General features: G+C 46.8%; 1 protein-coding gene across 1 annotated transcript; it reads left to right on the top strand.

Moving 5' to 3' along the window:
* Positions 1–6,520: 6,520 nt before the first annotated feature.
* Positions 6,521–27,527, top strand: GATM (glycine amidinotransferase). The gene is made up of 9 exons (XM_058156181.1): positions 6,521–6,672; positions 12,607–12,846; positions 15,371–15,566; positions 20,075–20,265; positions 20,993–21,130; positions 23,169–23,333; positions 25,596–25,659; positions 25,768–25,884; positions 27,300–27,527. Exons 1-9 carry the CDS (start codon positions 6,604–6,606, stop codon positions 27,410–27,412), a joined length of 1,293 nt encoding a protein of 430 aa, XP_058012164.1. The 5' UTR covers positions 6,521–6,603; the 3' UTR covers positions 27,413–27,527.
* Positions 27,528–27,884: the final 357 nt, after the last annotated feature.

The following is a 27,884-nucleotide window of genomic DNA, read 5'->3' as shown; positions in this document are numbered from 1 at the left end:
GGCCATCTTCTGGGCGTGCAGGACGTGGCCTCATCAATCCTCAGCATCTGTAAATAGGATGAGGAAAGACCCCTCTCAATTAGACTGAAACCTTGGAGAGATGTTGTTCGTGCCAAAAGCAGGACTTAGATGGATCTGTAGTCTCATTCACTTAGCCTGCCTCCTTAAAAGAACTCTGGTTGGGCTGCAGGAACAGGGCGGTGAAGACTCAATCACCCAGGCCAAAGGTGTCTAAAGGTTGAATCATGGCAAGTGGACAAAACTGTTGGACTGTTAATCAACAGTCAGAGCAAGGAAACATCTAAGATTAACACAGAGAATAGACTAGACTAGACTAGACTAGACTAGAATTCTTTATTGGCCAAGTGTGATTGGACACACAAGGAATTTGTCTTTGGTGCGTATGCTCTCGGTGTAAAGAAAAACTGAAATATATTCATCAAGAATCATACGATGCAACACTTAGTGATAGTCATAGGATACTAAAAAGCAATCAAATCATACTAGGAACCAACAAGAACAATATAAGTTGTAAAGATACAAGCAACATGGGTATAGCCATAAGTCGGAAGAGATAGGTACTAGTAAGGATGAGAAGAAGAATAGTAATACAGTCTTCGTAGTGAATTTGACAATGTTTAGCAGAGTGATGGCCTTTGGGAAAATGTCCTTGTATCTTGTTGTTCTGGTGTGCAGTGCCCTATAGCGTTTTGAGGGTAGGAGCTGAAATAATTTATGTCCAGGATGTGAGGGGTCTGTAGATATTTTCACAGCCCTCTTTTTAACTTGTGCAGTATACAGGTCCTCAAGGGAAGGCAGGCTGGTCGTTGCCACAATTCAACCTTTAGACCAGGGGTGTCCAAAGTTTTTTTGGTGAGGGCCAAATACAGAAAAATAAGCAAAGGCCCGGGCCACACCATTGAACGGGGGCTAATTTTTTGTACCAGTTCTGTGGGCGTGGCTTATTTTGGGGTGTGGCTGAGGAACTCTGGGAATTGAAGTCCACAAGTCTTAAAGAGACCAAGTTTGGACACCCCTGATCTTGGCTTTTGTTTTGTATTTGGTATGAACTTGAAACTCCCTTCATTATTCCCTGCCCAAGGGGTGGAGGCGCGAGGAGCCTCGCCAGGCGGCCCGAGGAAGGCGAGGGTAGAACTGCTGGGGTCGGGCACGGCCAGCAGCCTCTTTCCCACTCGCCGCCTCCTCTGCCCCCTCCCTTCGTTATTCCCTGCCCAAGGGGTGGAGGCGTGAGGAGCCTCGCCAGACGGCCCGAGGAAGGCGAGGGTAGAACTGCTGGGGTCGGGCACGGCCAGCAGCCTCTTTCCCACTCGCCGCCGCCTCCTCTGCCCCCTCCCTTCGTTATTCCCTGCCCAAGGGGTGGAGGCGTGAGGAGCCTCGCCAGACGGCCCGAGGAAGGCGAGGGTAGAACTGCTGGGGTCGGGCACGGCCAGCAGCCTCTTTCCCGCTTGCCGCCGCCTCCTCCGCCCCCTCCCTTCGTTTTTCCCTGCCCAAGGGGTGGAGGCGCGAGGAGCCTCGCCAGGCGGCCCGAGGAAGGCGAGGGTAGAACTGCTGGGGTCGGGCACGGCCAGCAGCCTCTTTCCCGCTCGCCGCCTCACCTGTTTCTCGATGGCTGTCACTGCCGCCACGTGTCCGACATGGGGAGGCGCGAGGAGCCTCGCCAGGCGGCCCGAGGAAGGCGAGGTAGAACTGCTGGGGTCAGGCACGGCCAGCAGCCTCTTTCCCGCCGCCTCCTCCGCCTCCCTTCATTATTCCCTGCCCAAGGGGTGGAGGCGTGAGGAGCCTCGCCAGGCGGCCCGAGGAAGGCGAGGTAGAACTGCTGGGGTCGGGCACGGCCAGCAGCCTCTTTCCCGCCGCCTCCTCTGCCCCTCCTTCGTTATTCCCTGCCCAAGGGGTGGAGGCGCGAGGAGCCTCGCCAGGCGGCCCGAGGAAGGCGAGGTAGAACTGCTGGGGTCGGGCACGCCAGCAGCCTCTTTCCCGCCGCCGCCTCCTCTGCCCCTCCTTCGTTATTCCCTGCCCAAGGGGTGGAGGCGTGAGGAGCCTCGCCAGACGGCCCGAGGAAGGCGAGGTAGAACTGCTGGGGTCGGGCACGCCAGCAGCCTCTTTCCCGCCGCCGCCTCCTCTGCCCCTCCTTCGTTATTCCCTGCCCAAGGGGTGGAGGCGTGAGGAGCCTCGAACTGCTTCTAACTGAAAGCCACTTGAAGAGACTGGAAGCGTTTGAAATGTGGATTTACAGACAGCTGTTACGAATAAGCTGGGTTGACAAAATCACAAATGAGGAGGTGATAAACCGCCTGGGAAAGCAAAGGGAAATCGTCAAAGCCATTAAAAAGCAAAATATAGAATATGTTGGACATGTGATACGACTCCCAGAAAAATACAGCATCCTTCACTTAATCCTCCAGGGAAAGATTGAAGGCAGACAAGGTCCAGGCAGAAGAAGAACACCGTGGCTTCAAAATCTAAGGGACTGGTTTGGACAAAACTCAACGACACTTTTTCATGTGGCTGTTGGTAAAAATAGGATTGCCAACATGATCGCCAACATCCAATGATGGATATGGCACAACAACAAGAAGAAAGATCCTTGGATCTGTCCATGAAGTTTGAGAAAACCTTTTTTTAACCCTTTGAGGACCTTTCATTAGAATAGAATAGAATAGGATAGGATAGGATAGAATAGAATTTTTTATTGGCCAAGTGTGATTGGACACACAAGGAATTTGTCTTGATGCATATGCTCTCAGTGTACATAAAAGAAAAGATACCTTCATCAAGGTACAACATTTACAACACAAATGATGGTCAATATATCAATATAAATCATAAGAACTGCCAGCAACAAAGTTACACTCATACAGTCATAAGTGGAAAGAGATTGGTGATGGGAATGATGAGAAGATTAATGGTAGTGCAGATTTAGTAAATAGTTTGACAGCATTGAGGGAATTATTTGTTTAGCAGAGTGATGGCCTTCGGGAAGAAACTGTTCTTGTGTCTAGTTGTTCTGGTGTGCAGTGCTCTATAGCGTCATTTTGAGGGTAGGAGTTGAAACAGTTTATGTCCTGGATGTGAGGGATCTGTAAATATTTTCATGGCCCTCTTCTTGATTCGTGCAGTATACAGGTCCTCAATGGAAGGCAGGTTGGTAGCAATTATTATTATTTTTTTTTAATCCGAATTAGGTAATGCCATCAGTGCTTAGTTGGGGTAATGAAAGGTCTCCAAGGAAACAACCAACCTCGGAGAACACCAAGGACCTATGAGGACTTTCATCCTGCTGACCCATTGCCTCTGTTAACCAGAACTGTTGTTTTTTTTAATTTGAATTTATATCTCGCCCTTCTCCGAAGACTCAGGGCGGCTTACAATGTGTTAAGCAATAGTCTTCATCCATTTGTATATTATATACAAAGTCAACTTTTATTGCCCCCAACAGTCTGGCTCCTCATTTTACCTTATAAAGGATGGAAGGCTGAGTCAACCTTGGGCCTGGTGGGACTTGAACTTGCAGTAATTGCAAGCAGTTGTGTTAATAATAGACTGCATTAGTCTGTTGAGCCACCAGAGGCCCTAAACTTGCTAAAAATCAAAGCTGGTTCATTTAAATTTAATCAAGGGAGATGACCAAGCGCCTCTTAATTCAATTCCAGTCTTCTGCTGTCCCTGGAATTCAATTATGCCCAGAGGTGCACAAGCGAGCCAAGTTTTGCCAGCTTTTCCTGGGCTTTGTTCCCAGCTTCCCTCACCTGGGCTGCCTTCCAGAATAACAGGAAAGTGAAATGAATGTCAAGCCAAGGTATCAAAAATATGCATCACAAAAATTCTGGCCACCTCTGAAACATTGAGAGGAATGCTGAATGACACCCTCCCCCCCTCAAAAAAAAATAGCGTCATCATCTCTGGAACTCAAAAGAATAAAGGGTTGGCAGAGAAGCATCCAGCCCTCAGTGGTCAGAGATGTACTATCTTTATTACTGTTTCCCTGCTAGCACTGATGATGTTACCTAGCTGGGTAATGAAACGTTTGCAAGAAAACAACCAAGCTCAGAGAGCACCACAGACCCCATAAACCATTTGCCATACCCCAAAACAATGAAAAACCCAAAATAAGAAGAAAATGCTTTTTTATTTTTTAAAAAAATCACATATACAAAGAAAAGATGGGGATTACAATTCTACCTAATGAAGCATTTCCTGGGAACTGTGTCATCTGATTATTGGCCCATCCAGAAGCTTCTATCCCTGGCATAGGATGGTGTACCATGTCTGTACCAAACCTGGCACCCACGTCGAGTCTATGACAACTTGCCATAGCCAACTGACTGCAGTCAACTTACCATGGCCAACTCACCATGGCCAACTTGCCATAGCCAACTGACTGCAGCCAACTTACCATGGCCAACTCACCATGGCCAACTTGCCATAGCCAACTGACTGCAGCCAACACCAAGCTCAGAGAGCACCACAGACCCCATAAACCATTTGCCATACCCCAAAACAATGAAAAACCCAAAATAAGAAGAAAATGCTTTTTTTATTTTTAAAAAAAATCACATATACAAAGAAAAGATGGGGATTACAATTCTACCTAATGAAGCATTTCCTGGGAACTGTGTCATCTGATTATTGGCCCATCCAGAAGCTTCTATCCCTGGCATAGGATGGTGTACCATGTCTGTACCAAACCTGGCACCCACGTCGAGTCTATGACAACTTGCCATAGCCAACTGACTGCAGCCAACTTACCATGGCCAACTCACCATGGCCAACTTGCCACAGCCAACTGACTGCAGCCAACTTACCATGGCCAACTCGTCACAGCCAACTGACTGCAGCCAACTCACCGTGGCCAACTCACCATGGCCAACTTGCCACAGCCAACTGACTGCAGCCAACTGACTGCAGCCAACTCACCATGGCCAACTCGTCACAGCCAACTGACTGCAGCCAACTCACCGTGGCCAACTCACCATGGCCAACTTGCCACAGCCAACTGACTGCAGCCAACTCACCGTGGCCAACTCACCATGGCCAACTTGCCACAGCCAACTGACTGCAGGCAACTCACCATGGCCAACTCACCATGGCCAACTTGCCAGAGCCAACTCCTTCCTTAGGGTCTTGTGAAAACAACTGATGACCTCCTATTGTCCACAATAGAAAGCGTCCTCACATACATGGTGTGGTATGCTGGCTTGACAGCCATGGATAGAAAGACACTACAGAGGGTGGTGAGCACAGCACAAAATATTCTGGGCTGTTCCCTGATACCATATGAGATCACTAGGGCTCGCTGCCTTAGAAGAGTGAGGAAAATCCTCAGGGAGGACTCTCACCCTGGACATCACTTCTTTATTCTCCTACCATCTGGAAAGAGATATAGAAGCATAGCCAGCTGCACAGACAGGGCGAAGAACAGTTTTTATCCGTGGGCTGTCAGACTCCTGAATGAAAAATAACTCTACAACAACAACAGTAGCCCAATTGACTTGCGGGGCCGGCGCAACATGCAATAAGTTCACATGGTGCAATAGGGCTGAGTGTTTGTTAGTAGAATTCACTGGGATTTTCTTTTTGTCTTTCACTGTGAGTTGTATCGTGTTGGGGGAGGCGGGGTGCACGAAGGGAGGCTCAGCCAATCTCATTGGACACAGGTTGTACTCTGACAATAAACGTTTGAATTGAATTGAACTCGCCACAGCCAACTCCATCATGTCCAACTCACCATGAGACAACTTGCTGCGGGACAAGAGTGACACTCCTACGGTATCCAAGGAACGGTGGAATAAAATCATGAAAGAAAGAATGCAAAAAGGAGGGAGAGAACGAATGTTTATTATTTATTTTATTTATCTATTTATTTTATTATTTTGATTTATATACCGCCCTTCTATTTATTTATTAATTTTATCAATCACATATAAGATAACAGGTAAAAGTATAAACATAATTTGGATACATGAAAAGAGTAAGTAAAAAAAAATGTGAATGACAAAAATCAAAAGATTTTTCAAATTCTTTTAAATAATTACATAGAATGGTTGTCCCACCGCAAGTTCGCTCTGGCAAGTTGTCTTGCAGCCAGTTGGCCGTGGTGGGTGGGCAGTGACCAGTTGTCCCGTCCGCCTAGCAGACTTTCACCACCTCAGCTGGGCTAGGCTCTGGTTTGTTTCGGTACAGCCTTAAAGTTGCCAAGATTGGAGACCCCCTGGGCTAGGACATAATTCAGCCGATGGTTAGACGTCTCCATGCATCTTGCTGAGAGTTGGGAAGGAGAGGCAGCGCCCTGGAGACTCTTCCCCATTCATTCCAGCTATAAAAAGCAACCAAGAAGGCGGAATGCAGCCCCGGGCTAAGTTGGGGCTGTGCTCGCCTTGCCCCCCACCCACCCTCCCGGCCGGGCCAACCAATGGGCGCCGCGCAAGGGGCGTGCGCAAAGCTGCGCTCAAAAGCGTCCAGCCTTCAGCTCTCCTTTGGCTTTAGGCTTTAAGGTGGGAGCCGGATCGGTTGCGCGCGCGCGCACAGTTGCTCCGGACGGGGATCCGAACCAGCCCCGGGGGGTAAAAAAAAAAAAAAGCGAGGATGCTGCGCGTGCGGTGCCTGCGCGGAGGCAGTCGAGGGGCCGAAGCCCTGCATTACATTGGGTCAAGGGTAAGCGCCCCTTGCAGCGGGCTGGGAAAGAAAGCGCCCTGGCTCCGTTCACACAACCCGCTGAATCCGATGGCAGGAAGGAAACCGCCGCACAGCTCCTTGAACTCGGGGCGACGCAAGAAGAAGCCCCCCCTAACCAAAGTTGACGTTCACCCCGGCTGAGCACGTGGGGTTTGAATTCAAACTGTTGCTGGGGCTTGTCCAGACCTGATTCAGCGCGCTGTGTGTGCCAACAAACCAGGTTTAGGATAGTCTGATATAGCAAGCGGGAGAGGCGCGTCGAGGATCGGAGTCAAGAGCGCTTGTAATTTCAGGCGAGGGGTGGTTGCGGTCCTAGGTAGCGCGATCCGAGTAATGCCAGCCATTGTTCTTGAGGGCGTGCCGCGCAAAGTCAGGGGAGCGCAGGGAATTGCGTTGGATGTGATTTGGAGGAGGTGCGGCTGCAAGGCGAGATCCTACTTCCTGTGGATTCCTCTGGCGCGAAGCTGGGAATTTAAAAAACCAAAATCAAAACAAACGAAAAACGAGATGAAAAGATACTCAGACTCAGGAAGATAAACTAGATTGCACAGAAATGGATCGATTGACATTGAAAAATTAAACAGAAAGAAGATGTAGAATATTATCAACCGCAGAATCTGTTTTACCAACGGTTGGAAAAAAAGGGGGGAGAAGATTAAGAATGTCCATTTGTAATTGTTAAGCAAATTAAATACCCGGACCACATGATGTTTATTAAGCACTAAGAAATGTATTTCATAGAAAATCGATTAAAAAGAAAAAGAAAAACCTCAGAGCAAACTTTCAAAGCTTGCCTTGGAGTGGGTGGTGGTTTCTTTGCATGGAAGGTCAATTTCGATCCAACCAATTCGCAAAAGTTTGGAAATTCGGAAGGAAAAGTTCCGATAGGGATTTGATTCTATTTTTGTTTGTAAAAATGTGGGCTTTTTGGCAATCAAATTTAAATGTCCTTGAAATTCCTGTCTTCCCCTTTCTCCCCAAAGAGCTTCAACTCCCGGTCTGTTTCATGTGTTTGTATCCCTTTTGGTTAATTTTGGTGAAATCCTTCATTCCATTCATACAAGGGAAAAAGTTGTGAAAATTAACTATAACTAAGCCCCCTCTTGAACTAGGTGGCTCAGTGGCTAAGATGCTGAGCTTGTTGATCAGAAAGGTCGGCAGTTTGGTGGTTCGAATCCCTAGTAGTACAGGTCTTGCAGGAGCAGGGGGTTGGACTAAATGACCTCCAAGGTCCCTTCCAACTCTGTTACTGTTTACTCTAAGTAACTGTTCACTTGCATTGAATCTGCTCTGCTCTGTAGACTGTCTGACCTAAAGTCTCTCATAAAAGTTTTAATTTTAACTTGTTCCTTGGGAAAAAAGATTCCGCTCACCTTCTCTCCCCCCCACCCCGAATCTTGAAGTCCAGAGTCTAAATTTACACATGTCATTTAGCTGCCTATCTCTGTTGTTCTGGGCAAATTTGGGGACAGTGAGTGTTTCTGTGCCAAAGTTTAATCTCAGGATGGAGGTGTCAACAGACTCATTCTTTTATATGCTCTGCGAACAGAGAGACAGTTTGGTGTAGTGGTTTACGGTAGCAGGCTAGGAACAAGGAGACTGTGAATTCTAGTTCCATTTTAGGCATGAAGCCAGCTGGGTGGCCTTGGGCCATTCCCTTCCCTCTCGACCCTGGGAAGAAGGCAATGGCACATTTCGGAAATCTTGGTAAGAAAACTTACCCAGGCAATGGACAGGAGTCAAGCATGACTCAAACGCGCAGTTGTGGATTTACGCACACATAGAGAAGGAGATGCTGGGCATTTGAAAAACCCTCTGCTCGAAATGACATTCAAATGTCGTTTGAAGGTGTGGTAAAGCCTTAGTAAGACCACACCTAGAATATTGCATCCAGTTTTGGTCACCACGCTATAAAAACGATGTTGAGACTCTACGAAAAGTGCAGAGAAGAGCAATCAAGGTGGTGAGGGGACTGGAGAGTAAAACATATGAAGAACGGTTGCAGGAACCAGGCATGGCTAGTCTAGTCAAGAGAAGGACCAGGGGAGACATGAGAGCAGTCTTCCAATATTTGAGGGGCTGCCACAGAGAGGAGGGGGCGGGGTCAAGCTATTTTCTAAAGCACCTGAAGGCCAGACAAGGAATAATGGATGGAAACTGAACAAGGAGAGATTCAATTTGGAAATAAGGAGAAATTTTCTGACAGTGTGAACAATCAACCCATGGAACAGAAATTGCCTTCAGAAGTTCATCACTGGAAGCTTTCAAGAAGAGACTGGACTGCCATCTGTCAGATATGGTGTAGTCTCCTGCTTGGGCGGGGGATTGGACTAGATGATGTATGAGGTCCCTTCCAACTCTGTTAATCTGTTAAATCGTTTCCTGTTTGTTCTGCAAGCTTAGTGGTATGGAAAAAAAAACAGACAAGGAAACTGTGGCCTCTGTGGCTCAGACTGGTAAGACAGTCTGTTATTAACACAGCTGCCTGCAATTACTGCAGGTTCTAGTCCCACCAGGCCCAAGGTTGACTCAGTCTTCCATCCTTTATAAGGTAGGTAAAATGAGGACCCAGATTGTTGGGGGCAATAAGTTGACTTTGTATATAAATATACAAATAGGATGAAGACTATTGCTAACATAGTATAAACCGCCCTGAGTCTTCGGAGAAGGGCGGGATATAAATGCAAAAAACAAAAAACAAAAAACCTTCTGCTTTGTGAAGAGCCCATAGAGGTTTTTCAAGTAAAGGAAAAATGAAGTTTATTGTCCAGGCAGGAAGATAGCAGTGGAAAGACAGGAAAAATGGCATCATTTAGTTTCCCATTTCCTTTCTTGTCTTCGCATAGGATTCTTCATTCCTAGAGAGACAGCTTCCAGGGTTTCTGAGCTGGCTAAACCGTGCTGAACTTGGATAGACGGTTATTAGCTGATGTGCTAACTGCCAGCTGAGATTCCTCACCCTTGCCTGTGTACACCAAAACTGTGACTTTGCAGGAAGAGATGCGCATTAGTCTAGGGGAGACGCACATTAGTCTAACCGGAAGTCTGGAAGATAAGTGAAAAATCATGGATTTTATTCAAAGGCACAAGATTTCCTGAAATGCAACTCCAACGTAGGATTCAGTGGGGGTGCGTGGAGGAAAGATGGGAGGAAAGATAGGTTAGGTTCTGTAAATGACAGGTGAGTTTTGTGAAGGACATGGGAATTGCATACAACTGCAAGGAACTTTCTGTCCAGGGAGTTGGCAAAAGACCATGGTCTGTTTTCTCAAGAATCTCACTTCTTGGTGTCAGGATGGAGGGTGGGGAGCGACACAAATAAATGTGAGATGTAAATATCATGGTATCACCCTAGAAAATGGGATTAAGGTACTTTCATCCCTGCATTGCTAGTGGAAAGGGCTGGGGTATATAGCTGCCAACAAAGCCAACACAGTTCTAGGCTGCCTAAACGGAGGGATAGAATCAAGATCACCATTAATACCACTTTATAATGTCTTGATAAGGCCTCACTTGGAATCCTGCATCCAGTTTTGGTCGCCACGATGTAAAAAAGATGTGGAGACTCTAAAAAGAGTGCAGAAAAGAGCAACCAAGATGATTAGGGTATTGGGGGCTAAATCATACGAAGAACGGTTGCAGGAGCTGGGTATGTCTAGTTTAATGAAAAGAAGGACTAAGGGAGACATGATAGCAGTCTTCCAATATATCAGGGGCTGCCACAAAGAAGAGGGAGTCAAGCTATTCTCCAAAGTACCTGAGGGCAGAACAAGAAGCAATGGGTGCAAGCAAAGCAAGGAGAGAAGCAAACTAGAACTAAGGAGAAATTTCCTGACAGTTAGAACAATTAATCAGTGGAACAACTTGCCTCCTGAAGTTGTAAATGCTCCAACACTGGAAGTTTTTAAGAAGATGTTGGATAACCATTTGTCTGAAGTGGTGTAGGGTTTCCTGCCTAAGCAGGGGTTTGGACTAGAAGACCTCCAAGGACCCTTTCAACTCTGTTATCCTATTATATTGTGACGTTATGATCCATACCATTTTTTTCCCCATCAGTGTGGATTGCACTGGACCTGTTCAGAGGGTTTTTGTCCTTGCCCTGATGTTTCAGTCCTGCTCTGGATTTCTGTAGGTGTCTTTTTCCTTCAAGTCAGACCTAACCTGCCTGAGATGGACAAACTTTAAAAAAAAGGAGCTTGAGATCTTTTGAACCTTCCCTTTCCATGCTCCAACATGCCTTCTCTGGGCGGCGGGGGGGGGGATAGCTCTTCCCCCCTCTCCAACCTTCTGCTGACCCAGCACACATGCCTATCCTCCCGTTTTTGGGCTGGGAATGCTGATCATTTACACTCTGCAATAAGATAGGGCATACTTGCTGCTAGGCAACTTGTCAATCTAGTTTTTCCCAACAGCTGGCAGGGAACAAGTGCAGCCTCTTCTACTAAAGCTGTGGTTCTCAACCTTTATAGTGCTGCGACCCCTTTAATACAATTCCCCACGATGTGGTGACCCCAACCGTAAAATTATCTTTTTTTTAGGCAGCGATCTCAGCGTGCCTCAGCAGCCGTAGAAGGGGGGGAAAAGCGGCAAACTGTTTTTTTGAATTTATCGCGCCTGAAGCCGTATTGGCTAGCGATTTGAACTGCTTGCGATTGCCTTGAGGACGGAGGCATTAAAGCGGAGACTCCTCCCCTATTAAATTTATCACGCCTGAAGCCAGATTAGGCTAGCGATTGGGAGTGATTGCAGCTGGCATCAGAGCAAAGATTTCTCTCTTTTTTAATTCATAGGAGTCAACCATTGGAGCGCGATTCTTCGACTCGCAAGTATACTTCCCATATTTCTGATGGTCTTAGGCAAATCGTCATTTGACCCCCAACAGGGTCGCGACCCACAGGTTGAGAACCGCTGTACTAAAGGGTTTGGCTCGAGTAGAAGAACTTTCGCCTTTCCAGCTGCCCTTCTGGTTTCTAGCGCTGGCCATTTGGTCTTCGAGGCTGCCGGAGCACCAAAAAAAACGGACTGAAAAGGGCAAAAACCAGGCTGTTTTTCAGGCTGTTTTCAGGCTGGTTTTTGGGCTGTTTTCAGGTCATTTTTGGGGGCCAAAAACAGCCTGGAAAACAGCCTGAAAAAGCCTTAAAAACAGGCATGTGCGTGCTGGCCAGCTAGCCTTCAGATTTCCGGTGCTCCGGCGCGCACATGTGCATGCACATGCACACATGTTCCGGTTTGGGCACTCGGTGCAGAAAAGATTCACCATCACTGCCCTACACCATTTCTGACAAATGGCAGTCCAATCATTGTTTCCCTAGAACCGAAAACCTTATGACAGGCCCTGTTGTGGCTCCAGCCCCTGAACCTGGCCCCATGCCCGAAAGTGACTCTGAGAGTGAGGGGGAAGGGCCGGTAAGGCTTACCTCAGGAGCACCGATTCCTTTGGCCCAGCTCCAGGAGCCAGAACCAGGCCAGTCGGAGGACGTAATGAGGCCGACATCCCCTGATTCCTCCCTTCCTCAGGCTACGCCTACAGACGCAGCTGATAATCATACTAATCAAGCCTCGACCGACCCGCGCTTCAGAAGATTAGAGAGGCGGTGTCATCAAAGGGAAGGATGGGGCAGGAGCCCCACCCCACAGGATATATAAGGAGCTTTGGGACTGCTCTCACTTCTACGGGAAGCAAATTAGCTGAACTGTGTCGAAGTGAGCTGAAGTCTTAATCTGTTTGAACTTTTTGGCAGGCAGCTGCGTTTTCTCGGCCAGGACTGTTAGGAGCCGTGTAACCACTGGCTGTAGGCCAGCTCGTTACTCCAAAGTGAGGACGGAGACAGAATAGGCCCCATCTAGTCACACCGCTTTGCTTTCCCCCTTCTGATGGTTGTGTTTTGTTTTGTTTTTGCTTTTAAATTCAAGTTCGGGAGAGTCGTTCCAGGATGGGTGCAGCGAACTTTCCAGAGCACCCAGGCTGCAGCGGCCTCCAATTCTCCCTGCCCTGCTGCTGTTGCGGCTGCTGCTGCTGAACCCTCCAAAGTCCCTGACCCTAGTCCAGAGAATTGTCCTGTCTGCTCCTACAATGAATGGGACCCACTGGAGGAGGTCATCGTGGGGAGAGCCGAAAACGCCCGGGTTCCTCCTTTTACAGTGGAGGTGAAGGTGAGTCTTTTACTCTCTGAAGTTCGAGGAACTTTGAATGAGATGAGGCTGGTTTTTTTTAATCTCTCCAAACCCTGAGGCAGAACAGCCTTAGGCTCCTCCTGCTCCTGCTCCTCTTCTCCTTCTCCTTCTCCTTCTCCTTCTCCTTCTTCTTCTTCTTCTTCTCTTCCTCCTTTTCCTTTTCCTCCTCCTCCTCCTCTTCTCCTTCTCCTTCTCCTTCTCCTTCTCTTCCTCCTTTTCCTTTTCCTCCTCGTCTTCTCCTTCTCCTTCTCCTCCTTCTTCTCCTTCTCCTTCTTCTTCTTCTCTTCCTCCTTTCCTCCTCTCCTGCTCCTCTTCTCCTTCTCCTTCTCCTTCTCCTTCTCCTTCTCCTTCTCCTTCTTCATCTTCTCTTCCTCCTTTTCCTTTTCCTCCTCCTCCTCCTCTTCTCCTTCTCCTTCTCCTTCTCCTTCTCCTTCTCCTTCTCCTTCTCCTTCTCCTCCTCCTCCTCCTCCTCCTCCTTCTTCTCTTCCTCCTTTTCCTTTTCCTTCCCCTCCTCCTCCTTCTCCCTCTCCCTCTCCCCTCCTCCTCCTCCTCCTCCTGCTCCTGCTCCTCCTCCTCCTGCTCCTCCTCTTTCTCCTTTTTAAATGTATGTTTTGTAACAAGAGGCCAAGACATGGTCCATACTACTATTTCCTCTTTATTAAGTTTTTCTGTTTATTTCTATCCTGCCTTGATTGGTTTTTTTTTCAAATAACTCAAGGCAGCAAACATATGCAACAGTGGTGGGATTCACATTTTTTTTACTACCGGTTTTGTGGGTGTGGTTTTGTGGGCATGGCATCGCTTGGTGGGCATGGCTTGATGGTGTGGCAGGGGAAGGATACTTCCCCTGCCACGCCCACCAAGCCACACCCACAGAATCGGTAGTAAAAATTTTTGAAACCCACCACTGTTCCAGACTATTCATTTTTTGCAGCAAAAGCAATTTTTGTGCTTTAAAAAACAACAGAGGGATGATTGCTTGAGCTTTCATGGATCCAAGTCCAGAGAGGGCATGGACGGTGGAAGCTGAAGTCATCACATTTGCAAGCATGGCCAACCTGCGCGATGCGGCGATGGTCTCAGATGACATTTAGGAGAGCCAAAGACAAATGAATGAAAACACCACTTGAAAGTTGCTGAGCTGGCCGTTTGGGGTCCAATCCGCGTGACACCAACTTATCTCGGAAGCTTTAGGACTATTACTTGTCGCTGGAAAATCGGTCCCGGCCCTTGAACCATACACGTGATTGAAACTGCTACTGCGGTAATTCCAGCAGCACAAAACTCACAGCCTGAGAGTCAACAAAAAATGGGGGCATGGAGTTGAGACCTGTGGGAGGTGTCTTCAGGAGCAGGAACGGCCTGTTCTCTAGTCTTTATAACCGAAAGTCTTCTAAGGAAAGACTCCTGGCTCCACTGCTGTGTAATTTCTTGTACCTTCTTGTGGCCTGGCCATTAGTGATCCCTCTTATCAAACCACCTGGTAGAGGGATCACTTGCCTTGCTCTGTCTGGATGAAATCGAACAGAATTAGTTGTGACCAGGGGTGGGCTTCAAAAATTTTAGCAAGGGGTTCTCTGCCCGGTTGCTGGGTGGGCAGGTTGAATCCCACCAGGCTCAAGGTTGACTCCGCCTTCCATCCTTCCGAGGTGGGTAAAATGAGGACCCAAATTGTTGGGGGCAATTATGCTGCCTCTGTAAACCGCTTAGAGAGGGCTGGAAAGCACTGTGAAGCGGAATATTAGTCTAAGTGCTATTGCTATGTAAAGCACTATGAAGCAGTATATAAGTCTAAGTGCTAAGTGCTATTGCTATGGCGGCTAACTCTGCCTACTGCCAGCAATTTGATCCTGACTGGCTCAAGGTTGACTCAGCCTTCCATCCTTCCGAGGTGGGTAAAATGAGGACCCAGATTGTTGGGGGCAAGAGGCTAACACTGAAAACCGCTTAGAAAGGGCTGTAAAAGCATTGTGAAGCGGTATATAAGTCTAAGTGCTATTGCTATTCCTTCCTCCTTCCTTCCCTCCCTCCCTCCCTCCCTTATTTCCTTTCTCATTCTTCTTTCTCATGGTGCAGTGATGAGAATCCACTATTGCAGGCTAACTCTGCCCACAGTCAGGAGTTTAATCCTGACCGGCTCAAGGTTGACTCAGCCTTCCATCCTTCCAAGGTCGGTAAAATGAGGATCCAGATTATTGGGGGCAATTATGCTGACTGTGTAAACCGCTTAGAGTGGGCTGTAAAGCACTGTTCAGCGGTATGTAAGTCTAAGTGCTATTGCTATTAATGTTTCTGAACCCAGTCACGATTCACTCAACCAACCATAACAAAGTGTGATATGGAATTTCCCCTTTTTAAGGGAGTCGGTGATTCCTCTCTGCGAGAACAGAGGAATCTTCTTTTGTTCCTCTGTTGGGAAAACCATTTGTGCAATTGTCTGTAAATTGTTTGTTTCAGACCGACTTTTTCTTTTTTCTTTTTTTTGTTATTGTTGTTTCCCCAGGCTAATACCTATGACAAGTACTGGGAATTTTATCAGAAGTACGGAGGGCAGAGTTTTCCTGAGGATTATATTAAGAAAGCAGTCGCCGAGATTGAAGAAATGTGCAATATTTTGAAGATGGAGGGAGTGATTGTGAAGAGGCCAGAAGTCCTCAACTGGTCAACCCAATATAAAACCCCTGATTTTGAATCTACTGGTACTTTTGACTGAATAGCTTTCAACAACTTTTATAATATAATATCACAACAGAGTTGGAAGGGACCTTGGAGGCCTTCTAGTCCAACCCCCTGCCCAGGCAGGAAACCCTACACCATCTCAGTCAGATGGTTATCCAACATTTTCTTAAAAATTTCCAGTGTTGCAGCATTCACAACTTCTGCAGGGTCCTTTTATGTGCAGATATAAAGCTTTTAGTGCTTTATATCTGTGCATTTTCTGTAGTCTACCTACTTATTTTTTTTTATTTATTTATTTGCATTTAATAATAATAATAATAATAATAATAATAATAATAATAATAATAATAATAATAATAATAATAATAATTATTATTATTATTATTATTATTATTTTATTTATAGACCGCCCTTCTCCCAAAGGACTCAGGGCAGTGTACAGCCACAAATAAAATACAGAAAGAAAACAACAATACAAAACTAAAAACAACCCTTAAAAAACCTATTTAATTTGGCTACTTATAGATAAAAATATTCCCTCTAAAATTTACTAAAAAATTTAAAAACCCATAAATCAATTTAATAATATAAAATTTAAGCGTGTTCAGCAAGATGAAATAAGTAGGTTTTAAGTTCGCGGCGGAAGGTCCTAAGGTCAGGTATTTGTCGGAGTCCAGGGGGAAGCTTGTCCCCCACAGAGAAGGCCCTCCCCCTGGGGGCCGCCAGCCGACATTGCTTGGCTGACGGCACCCTGAGGAGCCCCTCTCTGTGAGAGCGCACCGGTCGTTGGGAGATAGACGTTGGCAGTAGACGGTCCCGTAGGTATCCCGGTCCTAAGCCATGGAGTGCTTTAAAGGTAGTAACTAACACCCCCCCTTCTCCGAAGACTCAGGGCGGCTTACACTATGTCAAGCAATAGTCTTCATCCATTTGTATATTATATACAAAGTCAACTTATTGCCCCCCCCAAAATCTGGGTCCTCATTTTACCTACCTTATAAAGGATGGAAGGCTGAGTCAACCTTGGGCCTGGTGGGACTTGAACCTGCAGTAATTGCAAGCAGCTGTGTTAATAACAGACTGTCTTACCAGCCTGAGCCACCAGAGGCCCATTATTGATTATCGAGGCACCTTAGTTATCATTTTAAATAATTGAGTCGCAAAGCCACCCATTATGTTCCAGAAACACAATTTTTACTGCCGCTAGTCCTTCACTTATGACCACAATTGAGCCCCAGATCTCTGTTGCTAAGCGAGACTATTTTTGCCTCATTCTATCATCTTTCTTGATGTAGTTTTTAAGTGGATCACTGCAGTTGTTAAGTTAGTCCCATGGTTGTTAAGTGAATCTTGGCTTCCCCCCATTGACTTTGCTTGTCAGAAGGTCGCAAAAGGGGGACACTGCAACTGTCATGAGTACATGCCAGTTGCCAAGCCTCTGAATTTTGATCAAGTGGCCATGGTGATGTGGCAACGATTGGAAGTGTGAAAAATGGTCATAATTGCTTTTCTTCAGTGCCGTTCTAACTGCAAACGGTCACTAAATGAACTATAATAAGCCAAGGATTACCTGTATTTAAAAAGTTGTTATTTAAAAAGAATGAAGACAGCAAGGGAAATACATCGTATTTTTCGGAGTGTAAGATGCACCTCCCCTCCCCCCCTAAAAGAAGGGGAAAATTTGGGTGCATTTTATAATCCAAATGTAGCCCCGCCCACCCACCAGGCCCCACCCTTTGGCCTCTGCCTCCCAGCAATTTACCTCCTTGCAGCAAGCAACAAACAGCCAAACAGCCCATTTCAGCTTCAGCACAGCCTGATTAGCACAAGCAGTTGATTGTTGGTTGGATCGGCCTCCCAACCCTCAGCTGTTTCAGGCTGGAGAGACTGCCATGGCCTATTGCCACGTGGGCCTCTGCTGCAAGCAGGCAAATTGCTGGGAGGCAGACTTCTTTTTTTTTTCTTGCGCTGAAAATGAAACTAAAGCAAGCTGTTTGCTGCAAGGAGGCAAACTGAGAGGCAGAGGCAGAGTTATTGTGAGTGTTTTATGGTCTTATTTTCTTCTTTCTGTCCTTTTGTTGTAAAATTTCTGTCTAGGATCAACAATTAGCTGGAATTTAAAAAGCATTTCACTAACTTAATTAAAATGTTACCTGAAGGAAAGTAAAGAGAAGGGGGTAACAAAGCTTTCGATCTAACAGATTGTGTGCTGAATAAATTACTGATTCTGATTACAATACCAATCTATGCAAAGAAAAAAAAAACTTAAAACAGTTCCAAACTAGTAAAATTTCATATTATTTCCCGTATCCATGCACTAGTGTATATCTTGTTTTCCCGGCCCCAACCCCAAAAAGGTAGGTGCGTCTTATAGTCCGGAGCATCTTATACTCCGAAAAATACAGTAATTCTATTCTATTCTAACTAAATCTAAATTCTATCTATCTATCTATTCTATCTATTCTATCTAAATTCTATTCTATTCTATTCTAACAGGTAAGGAAAATTATTAGCCAGGAGGAATGTTAGGAGAATAGCACAGGCAAGAGAAAGGGAAAGCCAAATAAAAAACATTACGTTTTAAAACAAATGAAAATAAATAAATAAACTACTTTACAGTTTGTTTACAATTATTATGGAGTTGCTAAAAACAGGATGTCAATATTGTAGGTTAATAAGGGGGTCCGGAAACAGGTCTGACTTCTCAAGAGGCTAGGATGCTGAGCTTGTCGATCCAAAGGTTCGGCAATTCAGCGGTTGGAATCCCTAGTGCTGCCGTGTAACGGGGTGAGCTCCCGTTATTTGTCCCAGCTTCTGCCAACCTAGCAATTCGAAAGCACGTAAAAAAAGCAAGTAGAAAAAAATAGGGACCACTTTTGGTGGGAAGGTAACAGCGTTCCGTGCGCCTCTGGTGAGGAATCATGCCAGCCACATGACCACGGAGACGTCTTCGGACAGCACTGGCTCTTTGGCTTTGAAACGGAGATGAACACCACCCCCTAGAGTCGGGAATGACTAGCACATATGTGCGAGGGGAACCTTTACCTTTACCTTTACCTACTAAATTAATGGGATCACCAAAAGATTGACTTCATGCACAATACCTGTGTGAGTGAATGTATAAATTGTTGCACTTTCTTTTCTAAAGCACACACAGCACACGTGGGTTGCTGGCCATCATGTTTTCTTTTATAACTTGGAAAAAATAATCCTTGGGATTTTAACACTCTTTGCTATATTTTCATTTAAACGGCATCGTTAAAAAAAAGCAACTGTGCTGGAAACATTGAATGTTGTGGTTGCGTATCGGCAGTGTGCATTGTGCACAACCATGCTAAAGCACAGAGATGGAGAACCACTCGGTTCTCCAGTGGCGTGTCGTGATCGTATAGTGGTTAGTACTCTGCGTTGTGGCCGCAGCAACCTCGGTTCGAATCCGAGTCACGGCAGTTCCTCCTTCAATTTTTCTCGGCCTTCTAAAATGTCCCATTTAATAGGTATGATAGAACCAATTAAAACTAACTTTATTCTTGAGCCTGGCTAGGTGGCTCAGTGGCTAAGATGTTGAGCTTGTCGATCAGAAAGATCGGCAGTTCGGCGGTTCAAATCCCTAGGTAGGTCTCCTGTGTGAGCAGTGGGTTGGACTAGATCAGTGGTCACCAACTGGTGGTCTGTGGGCCACTGATGGTCTGCGAGAAAATTTAGGTGGTGCGCAGAAAAATTTGCATTTTTTATATTGCACTAAATCAGGGATCCTCAAACTACAGCCCCTGGGACAGATAAGTGCAATGAACGCTGGTGTTACTGCAGACAGTCTCCTCCTTTGAGGTCTTTTTTGTGAAGGTTGGAGGGGGACAGAAATTCTGACTTGGGGTCTGCTTCGGCCTCCTGGTGCAGGGCTTTGGGTGAAGGCTGGAGGGAAGTGCTGCTGGTGGCAGAGAACCAGAGGGCCTCGTTCCAGTGGGACTGCCTCATGGCCTGGAACTGGCTGACCATCTCAGCCCACTGAGCCTCCAGATGCTGGCACTTGGCCTTGCACTCCCGCAGGTCTTCCCTCTGCTTGGAAAGCCTATGCTCGTAGTCCTCAGTGAGGTGTTTCTGCTGAGCCTCCTTCTCAGTCAGATCGAATTTGAACTGAGCCGGGCTGTTTTGCCGACTCTTTCTCGTGGTGGCTGCTTAGTTCCAACAACTGCTTCCTGTAGGGGCCCTAAGGAGCTCTGGTGAGCAGGCGAGGAGTGGGTGGGAGGGGAGGGGCAAGTAGAGGCCGGTGAGGCACCCCTTGATGTGAGTGACATCGCGTTGGCCACTCCCACCCAGTCACATGACCACCTACCCACGCCCACCCAGCCAGTCATTAGGCAGATCACATTAGTGGTCCACGGGATTTAAAATTACGAATTCAGTAGTCCCTGAGGTCCAAAAGGTTGGGGACCCCTGGACTAGATGACCTCCAAGGTCCCTTCCAACTCTGTTACTGTTACTGTTACCTAGGAATAACAGGCTATGTATGTGTTGATCTCCCTGGCAGGCATGTACGCAGCTATGCCAAGAGACATTTTACTTGTCATTGGAAATGAAATCATCGAAGCACCGATGGCGTGGCGAGCCCGGTTCTTTGAATATAGAGCGTATCGCCCAGTCATTAAAGAGTATTTTCATCAGGGAGCCAAATGGACAGCAGCACCGAAGCCCACGATGTCTGATGAGCTTTATGACCAGGTAGCCTTTTCTGATTCTCCAAAACAATCAATAGAAGAGGATAGTTGAACACTGGGGTCCTTTGGGGCTGTGTAAGCTGGGTTGTTTTCTTGCAGGTGTTTCTTTACCCGACTAGGTAACATCATCAGTGCTAGAAGAGAGTGGGGTTTGTGGAATGGAGGAGGAGAAGGAGGAGGACTAGGACTGTGGGATCTTTGATGTTTTCTGAACTTGGTTGTTTTGCAGATCTCTCATTACCTAACTAGGTAATATCATCAGGGTTAAAAAAGAATGGGGTTTGTGGAGAGGAGTACTACTACTACTACTGCTACTACTATTACTACTACTACTTCTACTACTACTGTGGGATTTTTGATGCTTTCTGAACTTGGTTGTTTCGCAGACATTTCATTACCCAGCTAGGTAACATTATCAGTGCTAGAAGGGAGTGGGGTTTGCGGAGTGGAGGAGGAGGGAAAGGGGGAGGAGGAAGAGGAGGAGGAGGAGGATAATGACTGTGAGGCCTTTGATGCTTTCTGAACTTGATTGTTTTCTTGAAGATGTTTCATTACCCAAGTAGGTTACATAATCAGTGCTGGGAGAGAGAGTGGGGCTTTATTTATATACAAGTGCCTTTTTCTCTTCTGGGCTCTGCCCTTTCCTTGCTGCAGCCCCTAAGGCTGTGTATGTTTTGCCTCCATCGGGTCCCAAGGATTACTGTACGCGCTATGTCTGTCTTAAAAATTAGGATTATCCCATCCGCACAGTAGAGGACAGGCACAAGTTGGCTGCCCAGGGGAAATTCGTCACCACTGAATTTGAGCCGTGTTTTGATGCTGCAGACTTCATAAGAGCTGGAAGAGATATCTTTGTGCAAAGAAGCCAGGTAAGTCAATCAAGACCCCTCCCGCAAGTTTCCCCCAAATCTTATCTATCAGAAATCCTATAAGTGTACTTGTCATGTCCCACTCCTCCGCTGACGGCCGGGTCAGGGAAATCCGAATCAGGCTTGCCTCTGCAGCTCTGCCCAAAGTCATAGCAAAGTCCTCAGAGCAGGCAGGAGACCAGAAAGTGACTTCAGCAAGATAAGTTCGACTTTGCCTGACTCAGAGACTGCCAGAAAGCAGATCCTTTATATAGGCCATGGGGTGTGGCTCCATGACTCAGCACTCATTAAGGCCTGCCCCTCCCTTCCTTCTGTTGCCTCCGCCTATCCAGTCTTCTGATGTGAGGGTCACTCCAATCAGCAGCTGTTGGAAATAAACTTTCCTCAGGCTCACATGCTGTGGAGGAGGGGGAGGGGTTTGCCTGGGCATGGAGCCAGGGCTGGGGCCGGGGGGTGCTCCCTCCTCTGCAGCCTGCTTGGGCATGGAGCCAGGGCTGGGACCGGGAGGTGCCCCCTCCTCTTCAGCTTGTCTGGGCATGGAGCCAGGACGGGCCGGGAGGCATACATTCCTCCGTGTTCGGGAGCAGATAAGAAGGCCCCGGCTGCTGTGAGAGCGGGCAAGACACAACAGTACTCTTACCTTCCCCCCCCCTTTTTTCAAAGTGTGTTAGCAAGTTCAGCCAAAAGAAAGCATGTCTGAACACACTAGTATAAATTAAAACAAAACCTGTATGCAGGTGGTCCTTGCTTAGCGACCATTTGACGTGGGATACAAACACAAATCTATTATTTTTTAGATTTTTTTAAAAAATCCCACCTTTATTACTTTACAAGTAACTCAAGATGGTGATTCTATCTAAAACTCCTTTCTCCTCCTGTTTTCCCCTCAACGACAGCCCTGTGAGATGGTTGGGCGGAGAGACATGGACTGGCCCCAAGTCACCCAGCTGGGTTTCATGTCTAAGGTGGAACTAGAACTCACTGTCTCCTGGTTTCTAAGCCAGCACCTTAACCATTACACAAAATCCCTTTCCATCTCTTCCCGCAGTTACATTAAATTTGCTTTAAAGGTTGTGTTTAGATCAGTGGTGGGTAGCGGTGGCAGCAGGAGGCTCCGCCCACCTGCCCGGACATCATCAAAAATGCTCTGCGCATGTGCAGAAGTGCTGCGCGCTCACGCACTCCCAATAGCGAACCGGTAGCGAAGAAAATTGAAATGGTTTAGACATGTGGAAACTGGAATTGCTTCCTTCTCCAGTGATAGCTCTAAATAAATTTATCTTACCTTGGCTAGTCACTATTAGCCAGAAAAAAAGAAACAGAACACATAGCAATAGTACCTAGGCTTATATACTACTTCACAGTGTTCTACAGCCCTCTCTAAGTGGTTTACAGAGTAAGCATCTTGCCCCCAACAATCTGGGTCCTCATTTTACTTCCCACCATGGAAGGATGGAAGGCTGAGTCAACCACAAGCCGGTGAGAATCAAACTGTTAGCCTACAATACTGCATTCTAACCACAACACCACCCTGGCCTGTGCTTCCTTCCTTCCTTCCTTCCTTCCTTCCTTCCTTCCTTCCTTCCTTCCTTCCTTCCTTCCTTCCTTCCCTCCTTCCTTCCTTCCTTCCTTCCCACTTGGCAATAGAACCTAGGCTTATATACCGCTTCACAGTACTTTACATCCCTCTCTAAATGGTTTACAGAGTCAGTCTCTTGCCCCCAACAATCCGGCTCCTCATTTTACTAACCTCAGAAGGACGGAAGGCTGAGTCAACCTTGAGCCTGGAGAGATTCAAACTGCCAAATTGCAGGCAGCCGGCAGTCAGCAGAAGTAGCCTGCAATACTGCACTCTAATCACTGCGCCACCGCGGCTCACTAATCAAGAATACCAGTGTAACAGGATTGAACTTACAAAATTTGGGACAGTCCAACTATCCACTATCCACAATTCAGATTATAGAGGGAGGTTTGATTAAGTTTGTTTTAAACTCTAAACCAGATGCATTTTTTGCTTTCCTTTTCTCCGTTGTCGTAGGTTACAAATTTCATGGGCATTGAGTGGATGAGGAGACATCTTGCTCCGGATTATAGAGTCCATACTATTTCTTTCAAAGACCCCAACCCGATGCACATCGATGCTACTTTTAATATCATTGGCCCTGGGGTTGTGCTTTCTAATCCAGATCGTCCCTGTAATGAGGTAAGGGGGCTTCACAGAGGACTGGGGAACTTCGGGTCGTCCTTGACTTGTAACTTTCCTAACCCATTTTAAGTTACAAACAGCACTGAACAAAAACCCATTTTCTGTACAGTGAGTTTGGCTATGGGGAAAAAAAATCTGTGAGTTTATTGAGCTAATTTTGATGAGCTGAGAAATAGAGAAGAGCTCTTCCATTGGCTGAATGTTTCTAATCTGAGGAATAAATTGGTGCGTGTCGTTTCTTGTGATGGACAACCTTTACTGTTGTCCAAAGGACACAACACACCGAAGGATAGGAATACAAATTTGCAAACCAATCATCTATGCCAAAAGCATGCAAGCGTGTCGACACCCATAATGCAATGCCCCCCCCCTGTACACCCCACCCCCACGCATGCAAGAGCGACCCCCGTTTTGGTGCTAGCAGGCCTCCCTGAAGCCTCCTGGGACAAAAAACGGGGCCCAGGATGGGGAGCTGCACCCCCCCCACCCCCCAATGCATGCGCGCGCATGCCTCCCAGCAGAGACCCAAAAATCAGCTAGCCAGCAGGAGGCACGCGGGCATGTGCGGGGGAACTGACCTGGGCCTCCTCTCGTGTGTCTGCAGAGATGGCTCCACATGCCACCTGTGGCAAATGTGCCATAGGTTCGCCATCACAGAATGATCTAGGCCAGGGGTCTCCAACCTTGGCAACTTTAAGACTGGTGGACTTTAACTCCCAGAATTAAACTCTGGGAGTTGAAGTCCACCAGTCTTAAAGTTGCTAAGGTTGGAGACCCCTGATCTAGGCCATTAAAAAAAACCTTCCTGACCTAATATGTGAAATTATTCCATTGCATGAAATCATAATATAGCAGGACATATTTTTTTGGGGTGTGTGTGTGTGTGTCATAGTACAGCTTGCTGGCTATGATTTATGGGTTACTGTGTTACGCAATCTTTGTCCTTCAGCCTCCTTAGCTCTACTTAATGCAATTAAAAGACTGAGGGTTGCATCTGAGGACTCCAGCAATTTCCCATTTTTGCTGCACCTTTTAAAAAAGTGTCAAGGTAAAGGTAAAGGTTCCCCTCGCACATATGTGCTAGTTGTTCCTGACTCTAGGGGATGGTGCTCATCTCTGTTTCGAAGCTGAAGAGCCAGCACTGTCTGAAGACATCTCTGTGGTCATGTGGCCGGCATGACTCAACGCCAAAGGCGCACGGAACGCTGTTTCGTTCCCACCAAAGGTGGTCCCTATTTTTCTACTTGCACTTTTTACCTGCTTTTGAACTGTTAAGTTGGCAGAAGCTGGGATGAATCACGGGAGCTCACCCCGTTACGTAGCACTAGGGATTCGAACCGCTGAACTGCCAACCTTTCGATCGACAAGCTCAGCATTTTAGCCACTGAGCCACCCTGCCCCTTTTCAACGGAGGGTAGATGGAGGCTAAACTTGCACTGTGAATGAAAAAGAAATGTAAAACACACTGTCAGTTTTCCCAGGTAAAACCAGACAGGAAACAGGACTAGATGAACTAATTCTTACTTTAGTTGTAAGGCTGCATTAACAAATTCCTGCCAATCGAAAAGTACAACTTCCCACTGCCAGTCTGAACTGTTTGGATCCTTTAGGATCATTTCTTAGTTTCTCCCTCTGATCATTAAGCCACTGGGGGCTCCTGCCTCTCTTATCTGTTTCCTAGGCAACAGTTCTTCCCCTCATTCCCTAAGGTCACCCATACATTCCATTACATACATAGGCACAAGGAAATCAGACTTTGCTAAAAAAAAAAAATTGTAGCGCCAAGCAAAATGCAAAACAGTGGTGGTATCCAGCAGGTTCTATCCGGTTCGGGAAAACCGGTAGCGGAGGCTCTGCCCATCCACTCGGATGTAATCACATCCCATTTTTGATGCTCTGCGCATACTCGGAAGCCCCTGCTCATGCATGAAAGGCCCTGTGCATGTGCGGAGGTGGTGCGTGTGAGTGAAGGGGAAGGCTCTGCGCATGCGTGCACGCTCACATTTGCAAACTGGTAGCGAAGGTAAATGAATACCACCCCGATACAAAGGTTGAAATTGGCATCGGAAGAGAAGCTTCTTCCATTATGATCCTATTCTTGGTTGCCGGGCAGATTAAACTGCTGATTCATCCATCATTTTTATATCACAACAGAGAAACTAACAGACATACTAGAAGTGCACAGCTGGAGAACATACGTAGAAAACAATATGATTTCCAGTGTGAAGCTGTCTGTTTTTTTCTTCCCGACTCTCTTAGATTGATCTCTTCAAGAAGGCAGGCTGGACAATCCTTCATCCACCGCTTCCACTGATCCCTGACAGTAGGTTTGGCTTTGTTTCCATATGGAAGCCATGACACAGGAAGCCAATGTTATATTGCGATGGTTGCACGGTGAGACATCCATGAGTGCTAATGTTTTCATCTCTAGATCATCCGCTCTGGATGTCGTCCAAATGGCTTTCCATGAACGTCCTGATGCTGGATGAGAAACGTGTGATGGTAGATGCCAACGAAACCCCGATCCAGAAGCTCTTTGAAAGCCTAGGTAAGACCAATTTAGCTAGATGGGCCAAAATTTCATGGAACAGTTACTTTCAAAGTTTGTGTCTGTAGAGCCCACATTTTCCTAAGGATAATTTAACCCAGATTCCTCCAACTCAGTGTTTCTCCAACTAAGTGCCCTCCAGAAGCATGAAGCCCTTCTAAACCCAAAGTGCAAGTTGGGAGTTTGGAAGTTCAACATCTTTGAAGGCCACCAAGTCAGCAAAAGCTGTTGTAGGCACAAAATGTTGAACTTTACACAGTCCTTTTGAGATCTGGAGATAGGGCTGGCCTCCCTAACCTTCAAGATCTCTGCCTGCACCCTGATTTTTCTTCAAGGTTATGAGAAGGCTAGATGTCCTTCACGTTTTAGAGATGTGTGAGGTCTCCCTCAAAGAGATACCACTTCATCTTTCTGATCAGCCCTGGGAAAAAAGAAGAGGATGTAAGATGTAGGAGCCTTGGTGGCACAATGGTTATAATGCAGAAGTTCAGAAGTTCGATTCTGAGCGGCTCAAGGTTGACACAGCCTTCCATCCTTCCCAGAGAGGGGTGTAAAGCGGTATATAAGTCTAAGTGCTATTGCTACAACTCCTCCCTGATTGGACAGACATTTGGGGGGCAATGGGATTTGAGACCTTCATAGAGTCTTCTAACCAAGGCTTAATATCATAACTAGAAAGCCTATTGCTGTTGTGACCAAACCCCAAGTAGTGATTACTAAACACAATTCAGTCCTCAACAAACTTATTTTATTAAAGCAGCTGAGAAGTAATTCAAAACAATTAAGAGAAGAGAATTTTGGAGAATTAATCCAAAACAAAATTCTTAATAACCAGCCTGTCGGCCTTATTACCAACCTTTGATGTCTTTGGGCAACCTGCCAAAGGCTTTTCTTGGCAAAAACCGCACAAAATTCAAGAGACGCTAAGAAGCAATGGAATCAATGTTACTTTTCTACAAAGAACCCAACCTCTCGTTGCTGGTCTTTTAAGCCTTATGGGAGGGGCCAATCATCTTCTGGCCTTACTCCCGAGTTGTCCTTTTTTCTTCAACTGCTTTTGCCTTCTGGCAGCTCTTCGCATGCGTGCACTAGGAACAGGCTCCTCCTGTTCTTCTGCCTCTCTGCTGTCCACCTCTGGAAGCTCCGGAATCTGCGCGTTGCTCCCAGATGGCCCTGGCCCCATCTCTGCCTCTGATGCAGAGCCCTCATCCAGGCCTTCCCCTGACTCCAGGACTGACCCATTGTCCTCCCCACCCTCCTCACTGTCCAACTCCACTGCCAGGTCCACAGGCTGCTGGCGGACCACAACAATTGCTTTGGCAGTGTGCCATGCCCATGTTCGACTTCTCATTAATTCCATGGGGGAGGTGGGGAAATTACCTTCGAGAAATTGCCTTCTCTTCTTTTGCCTGCAGGCATTTCAACCATCAAAGTGAACATCCGCCACGCCAATTCTTTGGGAGGAGGGTTCCACTGCTGGACCTGCGACATACGCCGCCGTGGCACCTTGAAGTCTTATTTTGATTAGGAGGAGGTCTGCCTGAAGCACAGGCCACCCTCCAATGGGAATGCATGAGTCATAAGATGAAGAGGTTAGCGTCCCTTGGCTCCTTAAAATAATAACAATAATAATAAAACCAATGTAGATGCATGAGTTGCTGTGCTTTGAATCAGGTTCCTCCTCCTCCTCCTCCTCCTCCTCCTCCTCCTCCTCCCCCCCCCAGGGCAGGACAGTGCACCCTAAGGGTCTATTCACACATTATGAACAGGGAACTAGGGTCATAGGTAATTAGTGCTCCTTGATAAATGGTTGGCATTTGAGAGATTGCTTCCATTAAGCAAGCTTCATGTTTTGGAGTTAGTGTACTACAAGTTGATAGGGGTGCAGGCAGTGGTGAAATTCAATTTTTTTTTTACTACTGGTTCTGTGGGTGTGGCTTGGTGGGCATGGCAGGGGAAGAATACTGCAAAATCTCCATTCCCATCCCACTCCTGGGGAA

This window comes from Ahaetulla prasina, chromosome 13 (genome assembly GCF_028640845.1).
Source record: "Ahaetulla prasina isolate Xishuangbanna chromosome 13, ASM2864084v1, whole genome shotgun sequence".
NCBI classification, from domain to species: Eukaryota; Metazoa; Chordata; class Lepidosauria; order Squamata; family Colubridae; genus Ahaetulla; species Ahaetulla prasina.
Note: the sequence above shows the minus strand (reverse complement) of the source record. Positions and strands in the feature narration are given on the sequence as shown.

Coding starts and splice junctions, on each gene's coding strand:
- GATM (XM_058156181.1), top strand. CDS start 6,604: ATGCTGCGCGTGCGGTGCCTGCGCGGAGGCAGTCGAGGGGCCGAAGCC. Junction 12,847..15,370: donor CTTTTACAGTGGAGGTGAAG/GTGAGTCTTTTA, acceptor TTGTTTCCCCAG/GCTAATACCTATGACAAGTA. Junction 21,131..23,168: donor TCTTTGTGCAAAGAAGCCAG/GTAAGTCAATCA, acceptor CCGTTGTCGTAG/GTTACAAATTTCATGGGCAT.